Below are 23966 nucleotides of genomic sequence, written 5' to 3' on the forward strand. Positions count from 1 at the left end.
GGTAAATACCATGAAGGGATGGAATATGACTGTAAAGATGAAAATTATAAAAGATTTTATAAATGTAATTGATAAAATAAGAATTTGGTTGAAAACAGAAAAAGAGGATTTAAAAAAAAAGAAGGGAGAGAATGTGATCAGGCAGGAGACTAGAACAAAGCCATACACTAGAGATTTAGAGGATATTTTGGTCTGTTAGAAGATAATATATCCCAAAATTTTAAAGAGAGAACAACTTATATATATATATATATATATATACACCAAAAATAAGGTTAACTACTATGAAGGGATAGAATATGACTCTAAAAATGAAAAAGAAAAAAGATTTTTTAAAAAACGGATTGATAAGATGTTGGTCGAAAAAGGGAAAAAGAAAAATTCAAAAAAGAAAAAAGAAAAAGAAAGTTAATAAAAAAATTAACTTTGAAAGACTAAAGAATCATGGTAAAAAACCCATGGATTCTATGTGCAGTATTCCCCTAGCGCTGGAGTTCTGCCATTCTCTTTGATCGGTAAACTTGGTCTTGGCCGGCTGTTCTCGCTGATCTTCTGTGGGAGGGGCCTGTTGCCATGGTTCCCAAATGTCTTTGCTGGAGGCGGAATTGCCCCGCCCTTGCCCCTTCCGGGCTAAGTAATCTGCTCGGGTTTGCTCTCGGGAGCTTTTGTTCCCTGCGAGCTTTCCGTAACAGCTTTGGAGGAGGAGAGTGAAAATGGTGGCCTCCCAATCTCCGCCCTGGAGGACCCGAGAACTCAGGCCCCCGCTCCTCAGTGAGGCCCCAGAGAAAAGCAGTCAGTCACTCCCGTCTCCCCAATCTCCGGCCGCTCTCCGTGCTCACCCGGCCTGTGACCCAGCGTTTCTGTCTCTGGCACACGACCCCGTGTGGAGTCTCCAAACCCAGCAGATCCCTGCCTGGTGCGCTCCTGCGCCACTGCTGGAGGAGCAGTGGCCCGACTATGCCGTGGATCACGGTTTATGGCAACCCCGAGCTGAAAGCCCGTGCCTTGGCTCCATTTCTGCAGCCGGCTTCCCTGCTCCGATACCTGGGAGCTCTGCCGCACTCAGGCACCCCCAGTCTTTCTGTGACCCTGAGGGTCCTGAGACTCCACTGTCCAGTGAGGGTTACACCCCCTGCTTAGCCACTGGAGCAACGTCCTTCAGCGGAGCCGACTTCTGAAAGTTCCAATTTTGTGCTCCGCTGCTCTATCACTTGCCAGGAGCGGCTGATGGAGGCCCCCTCCCCCGCCATCTATCTTCCGATTATCACCTCGGATTCACTTCTCCGCACGTCCTACCTTACAGAATGTGGTCACTTTTCTGTTTAGAGAGTTGCTGCTATTCTCTTCTTCGATCTCCTATTGAGTTCGTAGGTGTTCAGAATGGTTTGATCCCTATCTAGCTGAATTCCTGGGACCAGATGAAATTTAGGTCTCCTACTCCTCTGCCATCTTGCCTCCAGGCATGGAAATTGTGAAAAAAGTTTTAAAAATGTTCTGCATGGTACAACTACTTCAAAGCATATTGTGTAGCCATGAAAGAAAATGTTTATAAATGGAAATGCTTATGATATTATATTGTAAATAAAGCAGGGTACAAGACTGATCAGACAATATGAGCACAGTTCAGTGAAAGCTCAATGATCTATTCATTAAAAGACAGAAAGAGAACACATTCAAGTGCTAACAGTTGTGTATATAATTGGTGGGATTATAAATTTTTCTCCTTTTCCTGTTTCTCTGCAATTTCAAAAATCTCCTTTAATAAATGGATATTATTTCTATAATGAAAACAAATAGGCATTAAAAAACTGTTGAGATTGGATATCTGTTGACTGGTGCTTAGTCTTAAAAATGTCCCCCTCCCTCTGTGGCCCACTACTTGACCCTTTAATTCTGGGTATTTTCCAGGTCAGTCTCAAGAGGTTTAATGAGAAATCAAAGAATACCATGTTGGGAACCAGGAGATGTGGATTCTAGCCAGGGCCATGACGCTAACTCACTGCATACTCTGGGGTGAGTCCCTTTTCCTTTCGGGGTTGCAGGCTCTTTCTCTATAAAATGAGGAGAGCTTAGATTACATCAGGGATTCCTAAGGAATTGGGCTGAGAGGGAGTGAGAGGTATTAGTGACAGTGTGTGCTGTCTGAAATCTGGATCCCTCCCTCTAACCCAATCAATAGAAGTGGTTCTACTTCTATAGTTTCCTTATTGCATTTACTGGAAAAGTTTAAATGAAGACTGATTCCAGTGTTAATTGAAGTTTCTAAACCATTGTACTGGACAATCTAGATTGGTGATATCTAGATCATTGACTGCTACAGAGCGTAGCTGCTGTTCATGTCTCTCTTTTAATTTTAAATTTTTTTATTGTGGTAAAAAACATATAACATGCAATCTATAGTCTCAACAGTTTTTTAAGTGTACAGTATAGTATTGTGAACTATATGCACATTGTTTTACAGCAGATCTCTAGAACCTTTTCATCTTGCATAACTGAAACTCTATACTTATTAAATAACAACTTCCCATTTCCCCCTTCCCACAGCCCCTGGCAACCACCAGTCTCCTTTCTGCTTCTAAGAGTTTGACTACTTTTGATATTTCACATAAGTGGGATCATGCAGTATGTGTCTTTCTGTGACTGGTTTAGCGTAATGTCCCCAAGTTTCATCCATGCTGTAGCAAATGACAATATTTCTTTCTTTTTAAGGTTGAATAATATTTCATTTTATGTATATATTTTCTTTATCCTTTCATCTGTTGATGGGCATTGAGGTTGTTTATACCTCTTGGCTATTACGAATATTGCTACCATGAATATGGGAGTGTAAATATCTCTTCAAGATCCTGATTTCAATTCTTTTGGATAAATATTGAAGGAGTAAGTTTGCTGGATCATATGGTAGTCCTATTTTTAATTTTGTGGGGGTAACTCCATTCTGTTTTCTACAGCAACTGTGTCACATTACATTCCTACCAACGGGGCAATTTTTCATGTTTACTTAATTTCCTTTTGAGGTTGTTTGTTGTTAGTACATAAACACACAACTGATTTTTGTATGTTGATTTTGTATCCTGCAACTTTGCTGAATTTATTGCTTTAACAGTTGTGTGTGTGTGTGTGTGTGTGTGTAATCTTTAGGGTTTTCTACATAAAAGATTATGTCATCTGCAAACAGAGACAATTTTACTTCTTCTTTCCTAATTGGGATGTCTTTTATTTCTTTTTCTTGTCTAATTGCTCTGGCTAGGATTTCTAGTACTATGTCAAATAGAAGTGGTGAGATTGGGTATTCTTGTCTTGTTCCTGACCTTAGATTAAAAGTTTTTTGTTTTTCACTGTTGAGTTTTTCACTACAGGCTTTTCATATATGGCCTTTATTATGTTGAGGTAATTTATTTCTGTTTTTAGTTTGTTGGGTGTTTTTATTATGAAAGGATGTTGAAGTTTGTCAAATGCTTTTTCTTCACCTATTGAGATGGCCATGTGATTTTTATCCTTGTTATATTAATGTGTTGTATCATATTGGTTGATTTTTGTATGTTAAATCATCCTTGTTTGCCAGGGATAAATCCCATTTGGTCATGGAGCATTATTCTTTTAATATACTGTTGAATTTTATTTGCTAGTATTTTATAGAGGATTTTTGCATCTCTATTCAACAGGGATATTGGCCTATAGTTTTCTTTTCTTGTAATGTCTGTTTGTCTTCACTATCAACATAATGTTGGCCTCACAAAATGAGTTTAGGAGTATAATCTCTTCTTCAGTTTTTTGGAAGAGTTTGAGGAGAGCTCGTGCTAATTCTTCCTTGAATGTTCTCTGTGGTCCCCAGGTATCCAAGGCATGCAAGTTCCATAAGCTCTCTAAGTCAGGCAAAACAGAAACTAATCATTCCAACAGCCCCCAGAAAAACTGGAACGTTGGAGGTACATTTCACTCTTTTCTTTCCCACTCAAGGGAGCTGCTGCAAGATTGCCTACTTCTGATCATGGTGAACTGTGTTTGTTTCTTTCTGTTGTATTACAAGTTCCATGGAGTTCCATAAACTGCTGAGTTCTCTTTTGTTCTCTGTGGCCCCCAGGCATCCAAGGTATGCTGGTTCTTCATCAGCATTCCACATCAGGTGAGACAGAAACCAGTCCCTCAGGCAGCCCTGTGAAAAGCTGATACATTGGACATACATGCACTCTTATTTTTCCTTTCTAAAGGAGAAGCTATGAGTTGGACTTTTCATCTTAACTGCAAACTGTGCTGGCCTGGGGAAGGGCAGATGTGGTTGCAATGAAATGGCTTTATGTACCCACTTCAGTGTAACTGTTCTTGGCTTTGAGATAGCCTGGGGGTATTGTGACTTCCTAACTGATTTCTGAAGCTCTCATAAAGGCTTTTTGGATCATATATATTATTGTTAAGTCAAGAAATGAGGTCTGGGGCTTTCTATTCTGCCATCTTGCTGATGTTGCTTTCTCATGTGAGAAGTGAAAGCTTGCTCACACTACACTCATATGTGCAAAGACACACACCTCCCACCCCCTGATCCTCCTACCTCTGGCCCCCTTCTCATTTCTACAATCCTTCCACCAAAGTACCCTTTCCCCCAATATTGCCTAGCCAGTCACCTCTGATGGTTCATGAATAGATTTTAGTGCTACCTGTAGACCCAAGTCATAGAGACCCCCTCTTTGAGCTTTGCTTTGGAGGGCTGTACATATCACAAACACAAAAGACAGATTTATTCTAGAACACATGGGCACCTCTGTAGCTCAGGATCTGTTGTTGAGGGCTGACACTCACAACCTTTAATTCTATATATCTGCTCTCATAACTAATACTTTTCAGACCTCAAAGAAAAACTTCTTTACATCTCTTGCTGTATGTCCTCTTTAAAGACTTGTGGTTTGTGCCATGGCAATATCTCAGATAATCTCCACTTCAGAATGTGGGGAATATTTATTTTTCCCCAGTTTTATTGAGATATAATTGACATACAACATTGTTAAGTTTAAGGTGTGTAACATAATGATTTGATATATTGTATATATTGAGAAAAGATTACTACAATAAGTTCAGTTAACATCCATCACCTCACACAGTAATAAAGTTTTTTTTTCTTTGTGGTAAGAACTTTTAAGATCTATTGTCTTAATTGCACCAAAACCCATAAGATTTCTAGGAAGAAACATAACCAGAGAGGTAAAGGATCTGTACTCAGAAAACTATAGAACACTCATGAAAGTAATTGAGGAAGACACAAAGAAATGGAAAAACATTCCATGGACTCATGGACTGGAAGAACAAATATTGTGAAAATGTCTATGCTACCTACAGCAATCTATACATTCAATGCAATCCCTATCAAATACCATCAACTTTTTTCACAGAGCTGGAACAAAAAATCCTAAAATTTGTGTGGAACCACACAAGACCTTGACTAGCCAAAGGAATGTTGATAAAGAATACCAAAGCTGGTGGCATCACAATTCCGGATGTCAAACTCTATTACAAAAGTGTAATCATCAAGACAGTATGATGCTGGCACAAAAACAGACACATAGATCAATGGAACAGAATAGAGAACCCAGAAATGGACCCTCAATCCTATGGTCAACTAATCTTTGACAAAGCAGGAAAGAATATCCAATGGAAAAAAGACAGTCTCTTCAACGAATGGTGTTGGGACAACACATGCAGAAGAATGGAACTGGACCATTTTCTTATACCATACACAAAATGGACACAAAATGGATGAAAGACCTAAATGTGTGAGATAGGAATCCATCAAAATCCTAGAGGAGAACACAGGCAGCAACCTCTGTGACCTCAGCCACAGCAACTTCTTGCTAGACACATCTCCAAAAGCAAGGGAAACAGAGGCAAAAATGAACTATTGGGACTTTATCAAGATAAAAACTTTTGCACAGCAGAGGGAACAGTCGACAAAACCAAAAGACAACGGACAGAATGGGAGAAGATATTTGCAACTGTCTTAACAGATAAAGGGCTAGTATCCAAAATCTATAAAGAACTTCTTAAACTCAACACCCAAAGAACAAATAATTCAATCAAGAACTGGACAGAAGACATGAACAGACATTTCTGCAAAGAAGACATCCAAATGGCCAACAGACACATGAAAAAATGCTCAACATCACTTGGCATCGGGGAAATCCAAATCAAAACCTCAATGAGATACCACCTCACACCAGTCCGAATAGCTAAAATGACAAGTCAGGAAATGATAGATGTTGGGGAGGATGGTGCAGCCACTCTGGAAAACAGTATGGAGGTTCCTCAAAAAAGTTGAAAATAGAGCTACCTTATGACCCAGCAATTGCACTAGTAGGTATCTACCCCAAAGATACAAATGTAGTGATCTGAAAGGGCATTTGCACCCCACGCAGTGTCCACAATAGCCAAACTATGGAAAGAGCCCAGATGTGCATCGACAGATGACTGGATAAAAAAGATGTGGTGTATATATGTATACAATGGAATACTACTCAGCCATCAGAAAAAAAGAAATCTTGCCATTTGCTGTGATGTGGATGGAACTAGAGGGTATTATGCTAAGCAAAATAAGTCCATCAGAGAAAGACAATTATCATATGATCTCACTCATGTGGAATTTAAGAAACAAAACAGAGGAACATAGGGGAAGGGAGGGAAAATTAAAGCAAGATGAAATCAGAGAGTGAGACAAATGATAAGAGACTCTTAATCATGGGAAACAAACTGAAGGTTGCTGGAGGGGAGGGGGGTGAGGGGATGGGATAACTGGGTGATGGACATTGAGGAGAGCATGTGATGTAATGAGCACTGGGTATTATATGAGACTGATGAATCACTGAACTCTACCTCTGAAACTAATAATACATTAGATGTTAATTAATTGAATTTAAATTAAAAAAATTAAAAAATTAAAAAAAGATCTATTGTCTTACCAACTTTCAAATATACAATACAGTATTGTTCACTATAGATATCATGCTGTACATTATATTCCTAGAACTTATTCATATTATAACTGGATGTTTGTACCTTTTGACCATATTCACCAATTTCTCCTACCACCACCACCTGCATTGGGAAATCACCAATTTGCTCTCTGTTTCTATGAGGTTTTTTTGTTTGTTTGTTTTTTGTTTTTAGATTCCACATCTAAGTGGGATCATATAGCGCTTGTCTTTCTCTGTCTGACTTATTTCATTTAGCATAGTGCCCTCAATGTCCATCCATATTGTTACAAATGTCAGGATTTCCTTCTTTTTTATGGCTCAATAGTATTCCACTGTGTCTGTCTGTCTGTCTATCTATCTATCTATCTATCTATCTATCTATCTATCTATCATCTATCTTACATCTTCTTTGTCCATTCATCCCTTGATAGATACTTCCATGTCTTGGCTATTGTAAATAATGCTCCAATGGACATGGTGTTCAGATATCTCTTTGGGATAGTGATTTTGTTTTCTTTAGATATATAACCAGAAGTGAATTTGATGGATCATATGGTAGTTCTATTTTAAATTTTTTTGAGGAACTTTCATACTGTTTTCTGTAGTAGCTGTACCAATTTATAATCCCACCAACAGTGCACAAGTGTTCTCTTTTCTCCACATTCTCACCAGCACTTGTTATCTCCTGTCTTTTGACAGTAGCCATCCTAACAGGTGTGAGGTGATATCTCATTGTGGTTTTGATTTGCATTTCCCTAATTAGTAATGTTGAGTACCTGTTTATGTACTTTTTGCCATTTGAATGTCTTCTTCTTTTTTTTTTTTTAAATTTTTTTATTGTTATGTTAATCCCCATACATTACATCATTAGTTTTAGATATAGTGTTCCATGATTCATTGTTTGTGCATAACACCCAGTACTCCATGCAGAACGTGCCCTCCTCAATACCCATCACCAGGCTAACCCATCCTCCCAACCCCCTCCCCTCTAGAACCCTCAGTTTGTTTTTCAGAGTCCATTTCTCTCATGGTTCTTCTCCCCCTCCGATTTCCCCCCCTTCATTCTTCCCCTCCTGCTACATTCTTCTTCTTTTTTTCTTTCTTAACATATATTGCATTATTTGTTTCAGAGGTACAGATCTGAGATTCAACAGTCTTGCACAATTCACAGCGCTTACCAGAACACGTACCCTCCCCAGTGTCCATCACCCAGTCACCCCATCCCTCCCACCCCACCCCCCACTCCAGCAACCCTCAGTTTGTTTCCTGAGATTAAGAATTCCTCATATCAGTGAGGTCATATGATACATGTCTTTCTCTGTTTGACTTATTTCGCTCAGCATAATACCCTCCAGTTCCATCCACGTCGTTGCAAATGGCAAGATCTTATTCCTTTTGATGGCTGCATAATATTCCATTGTATATATATACCACATCTTCTTTATCCATTCATCTGTTGATGGACATCTTGGCTCTTTCCACAGTTTGGCTATTGTGGACATTGCTGCTATAAACATTGGGGTGCATGTAGCCTTTCGGGTCCCTACTTTTGTATCTTTGGGGTAAATACCCAGTAGTGCAATTGCTGGATCATATGGTAGCTCTATTTTCAACTTTTTGAGGAACCTCCATACTGTTTTCCAGAGTGGCTGCACCAGCTTGCATTCCCACCAACAGTGTAGGAGGGTTCCCCTTTCTCCGCATCCCCGCCAACATCTGTCATTTCCTGACTTGTTCATTTTAGCCATTCTGACTGGTGTGAGGTGGTATCTCATTGAGGTTTTGATTTGGATTTCCCTGATGCCGAGCGATATTGAGCACTTTTTCATGTGTCTGTTGGCCATTTGTATGTCTTCTTTGGAAAAATGTCTGTTCATGTCTTCTGCCCATTTCTTGATTGGATTCTTTGTTCTTTTGGTGTTGAGTTTGATGAGTTCTTTATAGATTTTGGATACTAGCCCTTTATCTGATATGTCATTTGCAAATATCTTCTCCCATTCTGTCAGTTGTCTTTTGGTTTTGTTGACTGTTTCCTTTGCTTTGCATAAGCTTTTTATCTTGATGAAGTCCCAATAGTTCATTTTTGCCCTTGCTTCCCTTGCCTTTGGCGATGTTTCTAGGAAGAAGTTGCTGCGGCTGAGGTCGAACAGGTTGCTGCCTGTGTTCTCCTTTAGGATTTTGATGGAGTCCTGTCTCACATTGAGGTCTTTCAACCATTTGGAGTCTATTTTTGTGTGTGGTGTAAGGAAATGGTCCAGTTTCATTCTTCTGCATGTGGCTGTCCAGTTTTCCCAACACCATTTGTTGAAGAGACTGTCTTTTTTCCATTGGACATTCTTTCCTGCTTTGTCAAAGATTAGTTGACCATAGAGTTGAGGGTCCATTTCTGGGCTCTCTATTCTGTTCCATTGATCTATGTGTCTGTTTTTGTGCCAGTACCATACTGTCTTGATGATGACAGCTTTGTAGTAGAGCTGGAAGTCTGGAATTGTGATGCCACCAGCTTTGCTTTTCTTTTTCAACATTCCTCTGGCTATGCGGGGTCTTTTCTGGTTCCATACAAATTTTAGGATTATTTGTTCCATTTCTTTGAAGAAAGTGGATGGTATTTTGATGGGGATTGCATTGAATGTGTAGATTGCTCTAGGTAGGATTGACATCTTCACAATATTTGTTCTTTCAATCCATGAGCATGGAACGTTTTTCCATTTCTTTGTGTCTTCCTCAATTTCTTTCATGAGTATTTTATAGTTTTCTGAGTACAGATCCTTTGCCTCTTTGGTTAGATTTATGCCTAGGTATCTTATGGTTTTGGGTGCAATTGTAAATGGGATCAACTCCTTAATTTCTCTTTCTTCTGACTTGTTGTTGGTGTATAGGAATGCCACTGACTTCTGTGCATTGATTTTATATCCTGCCACTTTACTGAATTCCTGTATGAGTTCTAGCAATTTTGGGGTGGAGTCTTTGGGATTTTCCACATAAAGTATCATATCATCTGCAAAGAGTGAGAGTTTGACTTCTTCTTTGCCAATTTGGATGCCTTTGATTTCTTTTTGTTGTCTGACTGCTGTGGCTAGGACTTCCAATAATATGTTGAATAGCAGTGGTGATAGTGGACATCCCTGCCGCGTTCCTGACCTTAGGGGGAAAGCTCTCAGTTTTTCCCCATTGAGAATGATATTCGCTGTAAGTTTTTCATAGATGGCTTTTATGATATTGAGGTATGTACCCTCTATCCCTATACTCTGAAGAGTTTTGATCAAGAAAGGATGCTGTACTTTGTCAAATGCTTTTTCTGCATCTATTGAGAGGATCATATGGTTCTTGTTCTTTCTTTTGTTAATGTATTGTATCACGTTGATTGATTTGCGGATGTTGAACCAACCTTGCAGCCCAGGGATAAATCCCACTTGGTCGTGGTGAATAATCCTTTTAATGTACTGTTGGATCCTATTGGCTAGTATTTTGGTGAGAATTTTTGCATCCATGTTCATCAGGGATATTGGTCTGTAATTCTCCTTTTTGATGGGGTCTTTGTCTGGTTTTGGGATCAAGGTAATGCTGGCCTCATAAAATGAGTTTGGAAGTTTTCCTTCCATTTCTATTTTTTGGAACAGTTTCAGAAGGATAGGTATTAATTCTTCTTGAAATGTTTGGTAGAATTCCCCTGGGAAGCCATCTGGCCCTGGGCTTTTGTGTTTTGGGAGATTTTTGATGACTGCTTCTATTTCCTTAGTGGTTATAGGTCTGTTCAGGTTTCTATTTCTTCCTGGTTCAGTTTTGGTAGTTGATACATCTCTAGGAATGCATCCATTACTTCCAGGTTATCTAATTTGCTGGCATAGAGTTGCTCATAATATGTTCTTATAATTGTTTGTATTTCTTTGGTGTTGGTTGTGATTTCTCCTCTTTCATTCATGATTTTGTTGATTTGGGTCATTTCTCTTTTCTTTTTGATAAGTCTGGCCAGGGGCTTATCAATCTTGTTAATTCTTTCAAAGAACCAGCTCCTAGTTTCGTTGATCTGTTCTACTGTTCTTTTGGTTTCTATTTCATTGATTTCTGCTCTGATCTTTATTATTTCTCTTCTCCTGCTGGGTTTAGGCTTTATTTGCTGTTCTTTCTCCAGCTCCTTTAGGTGTAGGGTTAGGTTGTGTACTTGAGACCTTTCTTGTTTCTTGAGAAAGGCTTGTATTGCTATATACTTTCCTCTTAGGACTGCCTTTGCTGTATCCCAAAGATTTTGAATAGTTGTGTTTTCATTTTCATTGGTTTCCATGAATTTTTTTATTTCTTCTTTAATTTCCTGGTTGACCCATTCATTCTTCAGTAGGATGCTCTTTAGCCTCCATGTATTTGAGTTCTTTCTGACTTTCTTCTTGTGATTGAGTTCTAGTTTCAAAGCATTGTGGTCTGAAAATAGGCAGGGGATGATCCCAATCTTCTGGTACCGGTTGAGACCTGATTTATGACCTAGGATGTGATCTATTCTGGAGAATGTTCCATGGGCACTAGAGAAGAATGTGTATTCCGTTGCTTTGGGATGGAATGTTCTGAATATGTCTGTGAAGTCCATTTGTTCCAGTGTGTCATTTAAAGTCTTTATTTCCTTGTTGATCTTTTGCTTAGATGATCTGTCCATTTCAGTGAGGGGGGTGTTAAAGTCCCCCACTATTATTGTATTGCTGTCGATGTATTTCTTTGCTTTTGTTATTAATTGCCTTATATAATTGGCTGCTCCCATGTTAGGGGCATAGATATTTACAATTGTTAGATCTTCTTGTTGGATAGACCCTTTAAGTATGATATAGTGTCCTTCCTCATCTCTTATTACAGTCTTTGGTTTAAAATCTAATTTGTCTGATATAAGGATTGCCACCCCAGCTTTCTTTTGGTGTCCATTAGCATGGTAAATGGTTTTCCACCCCCTCACTTTCAATCTGGGGGTGTCTTTGGGTCTAAAATGAGTCTATTGCAGACAGCATATCGATGGGTCTTGTTTTTTAATCCAATCTGATAGCCTGTGTCTTTTGATTGGGGCATTTAGCCCATTTACATTCAGGGTAACTATTGAAAGATAGGAATTCAGTGCCATTGTATTGCCTGTAAAGTGACTGTTACTGTATGTTGTTTGTGTTCCTTTCTGGTCTATGTTGCTTTTAGGCTCTCTCTTTGCTTAGAGGACCCCTTTCAATATTTGTTGTAGGGCTGGTTTCGTGTTTGCAAATTCCTTTAGTTTTTGTTTGTCCTGGAAGCTTTTTATCTCTCCTTCAATTTTCAATGACAGCCTAGCTGGATATAGTATTCTTGGCTGCATATTTTTCTCCTTTAGTGCTCTGAATATGTCCTGCCAGTCCTTTCTGGCCTGCCAGGTCTCTGTGGATAAGTCTGTTGCCAATCTAATGTTTCTACCATTGTAGGTTACATATCTCTTCTCCCGAGCTGCTTTCAGGATTTTCTCTTTGTCTCTGAGACTCGTAAGTTTTACTATTAGATGTCGGGGTGTTGACCTATTTTTATTGATTTTGAGAGGGGTTCTCTGTGCTTCCTGGATTTTGATGCCTGTTTCCTTCCCCAAATTAGGGAAGTTCTCTGCTATAATTTGCTCCATTATACCTTCTGCCCCTCTCTCTCTTTCTTCTTCTTCTGGGATCCTAATTATTCTAATGTTGTTTCGTCTTATGGTATTGTTTATCTCTCGAATTCTGCCTTCGTGATCCAGTAGTTGTTTATCTCTCTTTTTCTCAGCTTCTTTATTTTCCATCATTTGGTCTTCTATCTCACTGATTCTTTCTTCTGCCTCATTTATCCTAGCAGTTAGCGCCCGCATATTTGATTGCACCTCATTGATAGCCTTTTTGATTTCGACTTGGTTAGATTTTAGTTCTTTTACTTCTCCAGAAAGGGTTTCTCTAATAACTTCCATGTTTTTTTCAAGCCCAGCTAGTATCTTTAAAGTGATGATTCTGAACTCTAGATCTGACATCGTACTAATGTCCGTATTGAGTAGGTCCCTGGCAGTCGGTACTACCTCTTGTTCTTTTTGTTGAGGTGATTTTTTCCGTCTTGTCATTTTGTGCAGAGGAGAATAGATTAATGAGAGAACAAAATGCTAGCAGGGTAACAACGTCCCCAGAAAATATACTCTAAACAAATCAGAAAAGACCTGAAGCAGTGGGAAAACAAAGGGAAAGAGAAAAAAAAGAAAAGGAAAGAAAAAAAGAAAAAAGAAAAAGATAAAGATAAAAACAAACAAAAGCAGAACAAAACAAAACAAAACAAAAACAGAATGTGATCAAATATGATCAGGCTGGATTATAGATCAGTGCCACACACTAGATTTTGGGTGTATTTTGGTCTGTTAAAAGAAAGTCCCTCCCAAAATTTTAAAGAAAGAAAAACTTATATATGTACAAAAATAAGGGTTGATATGATGAAGGGATGGAATATGACTGTAAAGATGGAAATTATAAAAAATTTTAAAAAAGGATTTGATAAGTTGTTTGAAAAAAGAAAAGAGGATTAAAAAAAAAAGAAAGAAAAAAGGGAGAGAATGTGATCAGGCAGGGGAGTAGAAAAAAACCATACACTAGAGATTTAGAGTATATTTTGGTCTGTTAGAAGAAACTATCTCAAGATTTTAAAGAGAGAACAACTTATATATATATGCCAAAAATACGGGTAACTACTATGAAGGGATAGAATATGACTTTAAAAATGAAAAATAAAAATGTTTTTTTTTAAAAAAGGGATTGATAAGATGTTGGTTGAAAAAGGGAAAAAGAAAAATTCAAAAAAAAAAGAAAAAAGAAAAAAAAAAGACAGTTAAAAAAAATAATTAACTTTGAAAGACTAAAGAATCATGGTAAAAAAGCCATGAATTCTATGTGCAGTATTCCCCTAGCGCTGGAGTTCTGCCGTTCTCATTGATCGGTAAACTTGATCTTGGCTGGCTGTTCTCGCTGATCTTCTGGGGGAGGGACCTGTTGCCGTGGTTCCCAAATGTCTTTGTGGGAGGCAAAATTGCCCCGCCCTTGCCGGTCCGGGCTAAGTAATCTGCTCGGGTTTGCTCTCCGGAGCTTTTGTTCCCTGCAAGCTTTCCGTACAGCTTTGGAGGCGGAAAGTGAAAATGGCGGCCTCCCAGTCTCCACCCCGGCGGAGCCAAGAACTCGGGGTTCCGCTCCTCAGCGAGCCCCCAGAGAAAAGCAGTCAATCACTCCCGTGTCCCCGGTCTCCGGCCACACTCCGCGCTCACCCAGCCTGTGACCGCGCCTTTCTATCTGGCACCCAACCCCGGGTGGAGTCTCCAAACCCAGCAGATCCCCGCGGTGCGCTCCCGCACCTCTCCTCCCGGGGGAAGAAGGTGAGTCTCCCCGGATCTGCCGCTTGTTGGGTCCCTGCTGGAGGAGCAGTGGCCTGACTGCGCCGCGGATCACGGTTTATGGCAACCCCGAGCTGAGAGCCCGCGCCTGGGCTCCGTCTCTGCAGCCGGCTTCCCCGCTCCGATACCTGGGAGCTCTGCCGCACTCAGGCACCCCCGGTCTTTCTGTGACCCCGAGGGTCCTGAGACCACCCTGTCCCGCGAGGGTTCCACCCCCCACTTCGCCACCAGAGTGACGTCCCTCAGCGGAGCAGACTTCTAAAAGTTCCGATTTTGTGCTCCGCGGCTCTATCACTTGCCAGAAGCGGCCCACGGAGGCCCCTCCCCCGCCGTCTATCCTCCTGAATAATGCCTCGGATTCACTTCTCTGCACATCCTACCTTCCAGAAAGTGGTCGCTTTTCTGTTCAGAGAGTTGTTGCTATTCTTTTCTTCGATCTCCTGTTGAGTTTGTAGGTGTTCAGAATGGTTTGATCCCTATCCAGCTGAATTCCTGAGAGGAGACAAAATCCAGGTCTCCTACTCCTCCGCCATCTTGCTCCGCCCCCCCCATTTGAATGTCTTCTTTAGAAAATTGTCTATTCAGATCCTCTGCCCATTTTTAATTGGATTATTTAGGTGGTTGGGAATGTGTGGTTTGATAATGTTTTCTCCCATTTTGTAGATTGTTTTTTCATTTTTTTTTTTTAAAGATTTTATTTATTTATTTGAGAGAGAGAGAATGAGAGAGAGAGCACATGAGGGGGGGAGGGTCAGAGGGAGGAGCAGACTCCCTGCAGAGCAGGGAGCCCGATGCGGGACTCGATCCCGGGACTCCAGGATCATGACCTGAGCCGAAGGCAGTCGCTTAACCAACTGAGCCACCCAGGCACCCTGTTTTTTCATTTTGTTGATCATTTCTTTTGTTGTGTAGATGATGTCTGTGGGGAATATTTGAAGAGCAGAAATTCTTAGATGAAGGGAATGACAAATTAGTCAACTTGTCAGATCTTTCTTTTCAGATAGCTTAAATGTGATAGATTGTTGCTCAATAAGCAATCATTTCCTAGTGCTGTAAAGCATCCCTTTTCTTGCACCTCTGCCTTCTAATGGGGTTCCAGAGACACATCAGATGACGTTACTTGTGAGTTACTTGTGACAGATGAAGAACATTTTATAATAGTTAAAATTCATATTACTTTTATAATTGTATATCGATAGGTCTAGAAGTAATATGAAATGTGACATTCATTCTTTACCTTACTATATAGGTTTAGATGTTGTTTTAAAAATGGTAAAAAAGAAATAGATAAAGGGGCTTAAGAGGTAGAAACTTCAAGTTGTAAAATAAATAAGTCACAGAGATGAAAAGTACAATATAGATAATATAGTCAATAAAATTGTAAATAATGCAATATATGTTAAGAAAGAAAAAAAAAAAGAAGAAGAATGTAGCAGGGGGGAAGAATGAAGGGGGGGAAATCGGAGGGGTAGACGAACCATGAGAGACGATGGACTCTGAAAAACAAACTGAGGGTTCTAGAGGGGAGGGGGGTGGGGGGATGGGTTAGCCTGGTGATGGGTATTAAGGAGGGCATGTTCTGCATGGAGCACTGGGTGTTATGCACAAACAATGAATCATGGAACACTATATCTAAAACTAATGATGTAATGTATGGGGATTAACATAACAATAAAAAAATTAAAAAAAATAAAAAAAATAAAAAAAAATAGTCAATAAAATTGTAATAATGTATGGTGACAGATCGTGACTACATTTATCATGAGGAACACTGAGTAATGTATAGAATTGTCAAATCACTATGTTGTACACCTGAAGTGGCTATAACATTGTGTGTCAATTATACTTCAATAATGAAAATAAATAACTAAATAAAAATGGTGAAAATGATGTGTTAATTTACACAATGAAATTAAAAATTTGTTAAGTTTTCTTTGATAGTTTATCATATGTAATCCCATTACCATGTTTGAATATTATACCTAAAATTCAAAAATCTTTGTAAATCTAAGTATTGCTTTAATAATTTTGTTGACAATTCCAGTTGCTACTGCCTCTGAAGAGTGAGGTTTCTCTGAATTGAAATAAAAAAAAATGATGTGGGAACTGCAGTGACTCACGAATGAGTGCCTTACTTGGCATTACAATTAAAGAATAAAAGTTATGTGACAATCTTAATCATGATAGCATAACTAAAGATTTTGCCAAAATAAAGAAAGAAGAATAAACTTTGAGGAATTAGTATATAGCAATTTATAAATTATGTATGCTTTTACTTTAATACTCAACAAACCTCAACCACTGATTAGTAGAACATTCAGACATACACAGTATTAATTCAATTCTGTTATCTTTGATCTCTTGCTTATTTCCAGTTATATAAAAGCCATAGTTTTACATATATTTTTAGATTTTTGTGTTTATCAAAATATATTTGTTAAGGTTGGGAAACAGAATACATTTTATTTAACACTTCACTGTCTTGATTATGAATTTCAAATATTGAGTCATATGGTATGTGGGGCTCTAGGTATATCTTTCTCCTGAACCCACAAATGTTTGGGGCTGGCTTGAATAGGTTATGGTGTGATAGCCAACACCTGCTGGGCTACTGCGGCATATGGAGTGTGGATGACCATGTGCATTACAATGTGGAGCCTGCTGATCATGAGTCTGGAGCTATTTGAGGAGTCGTCCAGAAGCAGAGTGCTCAGTTCACAGATGGATGGCAGGGAGGGGAATGGGCTGAAGTTTCTGTTATCTTCAGGTTGCAGAATGTTTATCTTCAGTTACATGAAGATCTTTTTGTCCCCTCATGACTGTTGCCTTTGATTGGTCAAGCAACTGTAGAATGACTAATCATGCAAGCCCATTTACAGGTTCATCACTGTTTAAAACACTGGGTTTGAGGCGCACCTTGGTGGCTCTATCCATTGAGCATCTAACTTTATTTTTTTTAAGATTTTATTTATTTATTTGAGAGAGAGAGACACAGCGAGAGAGGGAACACAAGCAGGGGGAGAGGGAGAGGGAGAAGCAGACCTCCTGCCGAGCGGGGAGCCTGATGCGAGGCTTGATCCCGGGACCCTGAGATCATGACCTGAGCCAAAGGCAGACGCTTAACGACTGAGCCACCCAGGCGCCCCAAGCATCTAACTCTTGATCTCAACTCAGGTCTTGATCACAGGGTCATGAATTCAAGTCCCAAGCTGGGCTCCACACTGGGTGTAGAGCCTCGTAAAAAAAAAAAAAAAAAAAAAAAAAAAAAGAAATACTGGGTTTGAGAAAGTTTGATTTGTATCTATACCAATTCACGTTTTAAAAATTAATTTCAACACTGTCTTTGTCAATGAAGAGAGCTCTCAGAATCTTTAACTATGATTTTAACCGTTGCACAGTTTTTTCCCAACTAACATTTTTATTCATGGAGATAGAAGCATTTTCTTTCTTAAAATTTTATTTAAATTCAATTAATTAACATATAGTGTATTATTAGTTTTAGAGGTAGAGTTTAATGATTCATCAGTTACATATAACATGTTGCACATTTTTAAACAGTTTTAAAAATAGTATAATTTTTTATCACTCGTGAAAGATAAAATTTCTTTTTTGTAGTAATAAGTATTTGAAGAGATTATTGATTTAAGAACCTTGAACAAAGACTGCATGTAAGTTTTTCAAACATAAAAAAATCTGATAATGAAGATTTAGTTATAAATGCAAACTCCACTCTTGCATTGTAATTTGTGAAAATAATTTTGGAAAGTTTTCTATAAATCCTAAATTTATAATCATTTATAATATTTTCAAATTTTTATATCATAACTATGTAATAATGAAAAGATTTTTTTTAAAACCAATGCCATACTTCCATATACCAAGCCCCTAAATCTCTAATATATTCCAGCGTGCTTTTTAAATAGTCAATTTCTAGGTATGCCATAACATAAAAAAAGTTGGAATCCGTATTTTATCTGATTAACAACCTTGGCTGTACTTTGAGGTCATCAGATGAACTTTATAAAGTACTCAACCAGTACTCAGTCCAACCATGAAGTTCTAATTAAACTGGTCTGGTGTGGGATGGGAGTTAGAAACTCAGTGTTCTATTTGTTCTGGGAGTAGATCTGAATGTTAGAGTGGCCAGCAGAACTCAGAAAATTCAGATGCTTGAGCTTCACTTCAGACCATTGAGTCAGAATATCTGGATCGTGAAATCAGGACACCATATTTTTTCAAATGTTTGAGGTGGTATTTTGCCCTCTCCTTGCATCTGACAACAAGCCTCATTGCTCAGCCTTTCAGTGGAAGACTGTAAAGTGAAGAATTGAATGACATTGGTTTGAGGCTTATAAAATATTATCTGCATTACATCTGATGACTTGGGACTTGAGTTGCAAAACATGTAATGGCATTGAAAGCCCTCTCTTAATGATGCCAGTTGTATAATACTGGTGGTCTAAAGAGTGCTTTTTAACCCTGGCTGTATGTTAGAAGCCCCTAGAAAGCTTAAAAAAGGAAAAAAAAAAAAAAAAGAATAAAACAAGCATGACTGGGCCTTACCCCAGACCAAATTAAGTCAGAATCTCCAGGGGTTGGGTCCCTATTCTGCCTTTTTTTCCCCTTAAGCTTCTCAGATTATTTTAATGAAAAGCTAAAATAGAGAATAATTGGCTTAAAGGAAAAGTGCAGGATTTGTTTTCCAACTACTTCCCTACTTCTGTTTCTTGAGTCACACTGGTCTACTTAGTGTCCAGTGTCCATACCAATTCCTAACTCTGTCTGTGGTTCTCATTAACTGCACAATTACCCATTCTGTCTTCTTTCATAAGCCCTCTCAATTTTTCTCACCCAGCAAATGATTTACTTTGTCTGCAGAGCCTCCCTTTATTGCCCCAACTTCCAGTGACTGCTTCTTCTGTAATTTCCTCTAGTTTTAACACTACACCTATCAGTGACAGCAAGAATAATGCTGTACCCATCTTGTGTCCCAGGGCAAGCAGTGTCTATTCATAGCAATATTTTAGGAAATACTCTTGCTGACTGTGCTTCCCTTAGAGAAGGTGGAAGATTCCACTTTGTGGAGGCAGTGAAGAGCTGAAGGAACTCAAACTCTTCATCTCTATTTTCTTTCTTTCCATTTGAGGCGTCTTTAGAGTGAAGGTGTGAGTCCAGTCCACTGGAGAAGAATCCTATATTGGCACCCTTACTCCACCCTTATTCCACTTCCATGCCATGGTGAGAAGATGTTAGATCAGGTGCTGTGTTTGTTATAATGACAAACAGCTTAAGCCAGGTATCACTGCCCTGGGGAGGCTTGGAATAGACCATAGCTTGGAAATATACCTCTTGATCTTAGATTTCCTTTGGCATCTTCTAAACATATCTTGATGTTCTCTTACTTGGAATAGGAATCTTAACTTTATCCCAAAGTTCATGTGAACCGTTTTGATCTCCATCCATCACTTCTTCATAACTCATCTGTTGAGTACCTTGTGCGCCAAGCCCTGCATCAGGCCCTGTGAAACCTCTGTAGGGCCAACTAGTTAAGTACCTACAACTTTCAGAGCTGGGGTTTAAAGAGTAACAGAACAGCAATTCCTTACAAAGCTCCCCCCCCCCCACTCATCCTATTTAATTAATTAATTAATTAATATTTATTTATTTATTTGATAGAGAGTGCACAAGCAGGGGGAGTGGCAGGCAGAGGGAGAGGGAGAAGCAGGCTCCCTGTAGAGCAGGGGATCCCAATGTGGGACTTGATCCCAGGACCCTGGGATCATGACCTGAGCCAAAGGCAATGCTTAACCAACAGAGCCACCCAGGCTCCCCACTCATTCTACTTTAAACTCATTTTAATTTATTAGTGAAACACTGTAGCGAAATTATGCAGGCTGAGCCCATTTAGAAAAATGAAACTTTTACCTGAAATAAAAGACGTAATCTTTGCAAATGTTTACAAATGAAAGGGAAATAGATCCATATGCATGCAAACACAGAACTACAAATATAAGGCACATGAATATATGATATGTGTTGCTAATGCATATGCAGACCCTTGTAACATGTCCATTTCAACACTAAATATTTAAATTCTCCTTAAAGATGCCAACAATTTGCCAATTCATGATAATTTCATTCCACTCCAAAACCTTACAACAGTTCCAAGTATAACTGGTTCATAATTTCCAGTGCTGATATTGAAGCCCCAAGTTCGGAATTGAATAATTACTGTGTAATTACATGGTTTTGGTATCTATGCACATTGATAGTGGCTGAAGAGACATCTTGGTTCATTTTGCACACTTATAAATTATTAACCTGTTCTGCTGGAGTTCTTGAATTTGCATTCATATATTCAAGTAATATGTCATTTTATGAGCATTTGCCCATGGCTAAAAAATAATAGTCTAATGAAAACAAAACCAAGTCATTGGTCTTTGCTTTACAATGTTTCTGAGACGTCAATCTCATTTTAGAATTGTCATTTCTAATCTCTAGATCTTTTGGTGAACTCACCAATTCATTTGAATTTTGGAAGTTGAGACTGTTTTTTGTTTTTGTTTTTTTTCTTAAGATTCTGGGACTGTGACTTAGTCACTACATGTATAATTCCAAGAAAACTTTAAAAGGAATTTACACAGAGCTCTACTAGAAAAATAAGCAAATTACAGCCAGTTTTGATGCTATCATCGGCTTGTATAAAGGCTATCAGCAGTTTGGCTTGCTCATTACCCTTTCTACCTTTGAGGAACTATTCTTCTTCCATGTTGTATTGTTCTGGTGGAAATAACAACAAGGTGCTCTGCCACCCCCAGCCAGAAGATAAGGCAGCTCCCACTAATCCAATCCCAATGTTACACCTGGGAGTTTGAATACCGAGTGGGATTGTGGGGGGATGAAAACTAGGGCTGAAGCATTGTGTAGAGACCACCCTAATGCTTACATTCCCCAAAAGGCTATGATTTCTGATGTTTCCAAAGTTTTTTTTTTTAATGTTTTCCTTAGACTGCATGACTTTTCACATCCTTTCAATACATTCCTTTTTTCCAGGGAGTGAAGTCTTATGTTACACTGAGTTTGTCTATAATATTTGTAATCAAAGAACCCTAAAAGAACTTGGAATTTCTGAGATAATCATAGATTCATAGAGATTTTATATCTAGAATACATCCAAGAGATCATTCAATCCAAACATCTCATTTTACAGATAAAGAAATAGAAGCCCAGAAAAAATAGCTGACTTACCCACGGTCACGTGGATATTTGGTGGAAGAGCAGGAAATAGAATTAAATTTGTTCAGTTGTATCAGTGTACATTGTTGGAGTTAGATCCATAGATTTTAAAGATACACGAAAACTTAAAGGGGAGCCTGGGTCCATTTATCCAATTTAGACAATGTATCATCACTATCTTATAGGTGAGCTGAGACTCCGAACATCCGCGACTTGCCTGGTTTTGTAGATATCAAATGCCCCTTTAAAATCCATGCCCATTCAGATTTTCCTTTGGGGAACTATGTCTCCCAAAATCTCAGTCCATGTGGTTCCAGTAGGACTGATCCTACTTCTAGGAATAGATATATGAACCAGGTCTGGCTGATCAAAACACTTCATTTCTCTGGCCACAGTTATTGGTGATCATATTACTAAAGCTAAAGCTATATATGACATGGAAGTCAGGGAGCATGACCCCTGAGGCTTTTGCTACAACTACGAGAAAGGCGAGTTCTCCTTTCAATGGTCTATAAATTAGTGTCCCAACAAGAAAGAAATGACACATTTTAAATTAGATGATTCAAGGAAGGTCTATTTACAAAGGGACTTTTAACAAGAGAACTACAAGAGATACTGTAGTATCCTGAGGCTATTAAAAGTGGACGAGCTGTCTCCCTCAGGCAAAGAGATGATGGGAAGAGTAGTTAATAAGTGATCTGACAGGAACTGTCATGTAGAATAGATCACTTTGGTCATGGGATATAGGCAATCCAACCTGAACTTTTAGGAAGGGAGCCAGCTGAATGAATACGTTGCCCTCATTCTCTTTCCTCTCTCCTCCTGCCATGGCTTACTGTTGGTCAAATCTAGCCAACACATAGGAATCTTTTGATGTCATCGATACAAGACAGCCTTCCAAGACACAGAGCAGGGTGGATAGGGTGGAGGATAGATATAAAGAGGCAAATTGGAAGATATCCAGTGTAACTAGAGAAACTAAGCTGAGAAGATGAACTTTTTCTTTTTTTTTTTTTGAGGACTCTTCTCAGGTACCCCCCCCCAGGTTTTTTGAGGTATAATAATAGACAAATTAAGTTGTAAGATATTTAAAGTATACAATGTAATGATTTGATATACATATATAATATGAAGGGATTTCTCCCCCCCCCACTGAGTTAATTAACACATCCATCCCTTTACATATTTATCCTCCCCCCCCCCTTTGGTGAGAACATTTAAGTACTACTCTCTCAGCAAATTTCAATTACATAATTATGTAATACAGTGTTATTAGCTATAATCACCATGTTTTACATTAGATCCTCAGACCTTATTTTATAAGTGGAAGTTTGTACCCTCTTACCAAACTCTCCCTATTTCCCCCACCCTGATCAGCCCCGGTAATCACTTTTCTACTCTTTGATTCTATGAATTTGACTTTTATTTTTAAAAAAAAATTCAACATGTAAGCAATACTATACAGTATTTGTCTTTCTCTGTTGGGCTTATTTCATTACCATAGTGTTCTCTACATTTATCCATGTTGTCACAAATGACAGGATTTCCTTCTTTTTTAAGGTTGGATAATATTCCTCTGTGTGTGTGTGTGTGTGTGTGTGTGTGTGTGTGTGTGTGTGTGTTTGAAAATAGACTCTCTGCCTTGATGTAGGAACTTCCAAGAGTTTTAGCCATTTTATTTTTCCCAATTGCATAGTCCCTTCCCCCTTTTTGATATTCCATACATCAATTTAGTGTAGCTGTAGCTCATGTTTCCCAACTCCAGGAGCAATTGTAGAGAATTGTAAGGCTTGAAAGAGCCTCAGAGAGCATCTAGAATAATCCTTGGATTTTATAGATAAGGAAACTGCAGACCAGAGTGACACAGTAACTCCATAAAATAGGTATCATCATTTCATTTTACACATGAGGAAAGATGGAATCATAAAGGTCAAACAAATTTCCCTAAACCACACAACCAGTTGGTGGTAGGGCTGGGCTGAAACCCGTATGTGTCTGGTTCAAGTGGTCTTTTAACTAAACCATGTCAGTTGAACCCCTGGGACGCCATTTCAACTCCTGACATGGAAGAGTTGTGTTTTGTGCAGTGCAAAGGATCAGTCCGTGACCCCTGAAGTTTGGGGTGGCAAGGGTAAAGATGAGCAGTTCAGAAGTGTTTACTTTCCTCCCTGTTAGAGCCCTTCTTCTTAGCAACTTCTGAATAGTCAACCATATAATGGCTGGCATGAATTCCATCTTGGTTACTGGATTATTGTCACCTATTGTCCTACTGTTCTAGCTGTCCTTTGATTATGTTTGGTGGTATCCTTACTCCTTCATAAGTTTTTGTGCCTATATTAGATTGTTTATTTTAAGTCTCTCTGAGGCCACCTTGATTCTAGTTTGGC

The 23966-nt window shown here is 38.9% G+C and overlaps 1 protein-coding gene across 11 annotated transcripts in view; it reads left to right on the forward strand.

Annotated features, from left to right (window-relative positions):
• LOC118546233 (uncharacterized) overlaps positions 1-23966 on the forward strand; it is a 567633-nt gene that overhangs the window by 28184 nt on the left and 515483 nt on the right. For 7 of the 11 annotated variants that reach the window (XM_078073056.1, XM_078073058.1, XM_078073059.1 and 4 more), the window contains exon 2: positions 1909-2013. The exons of the other annotated variants lie outside the window; for them this stretch is intronic. In XM_078073056.1, the coding sequence (XP_077929182.1) occupies positions 1909-2013 (105 nt within the window). The remainder of the gene's footprint in view (positions 1-1908; positions 2014-23966) is intronic. 11 annotated transcript variants of the gene reach the window in all.

Source organism: Halichoerus grypus, chromosome 5 (assembly GCF_964656455.1).
Source record: "Halichoerus grypus chromosome 5, mHalGry1.hap1.1, whole genome shotgun sequence".
Classification (NCBI taxonomy): Eukaryota; Metazoa; Chordata; class Mammalia; order Carnivora; family Phocidae; genus Halichoerus; species Halichoerus grypus.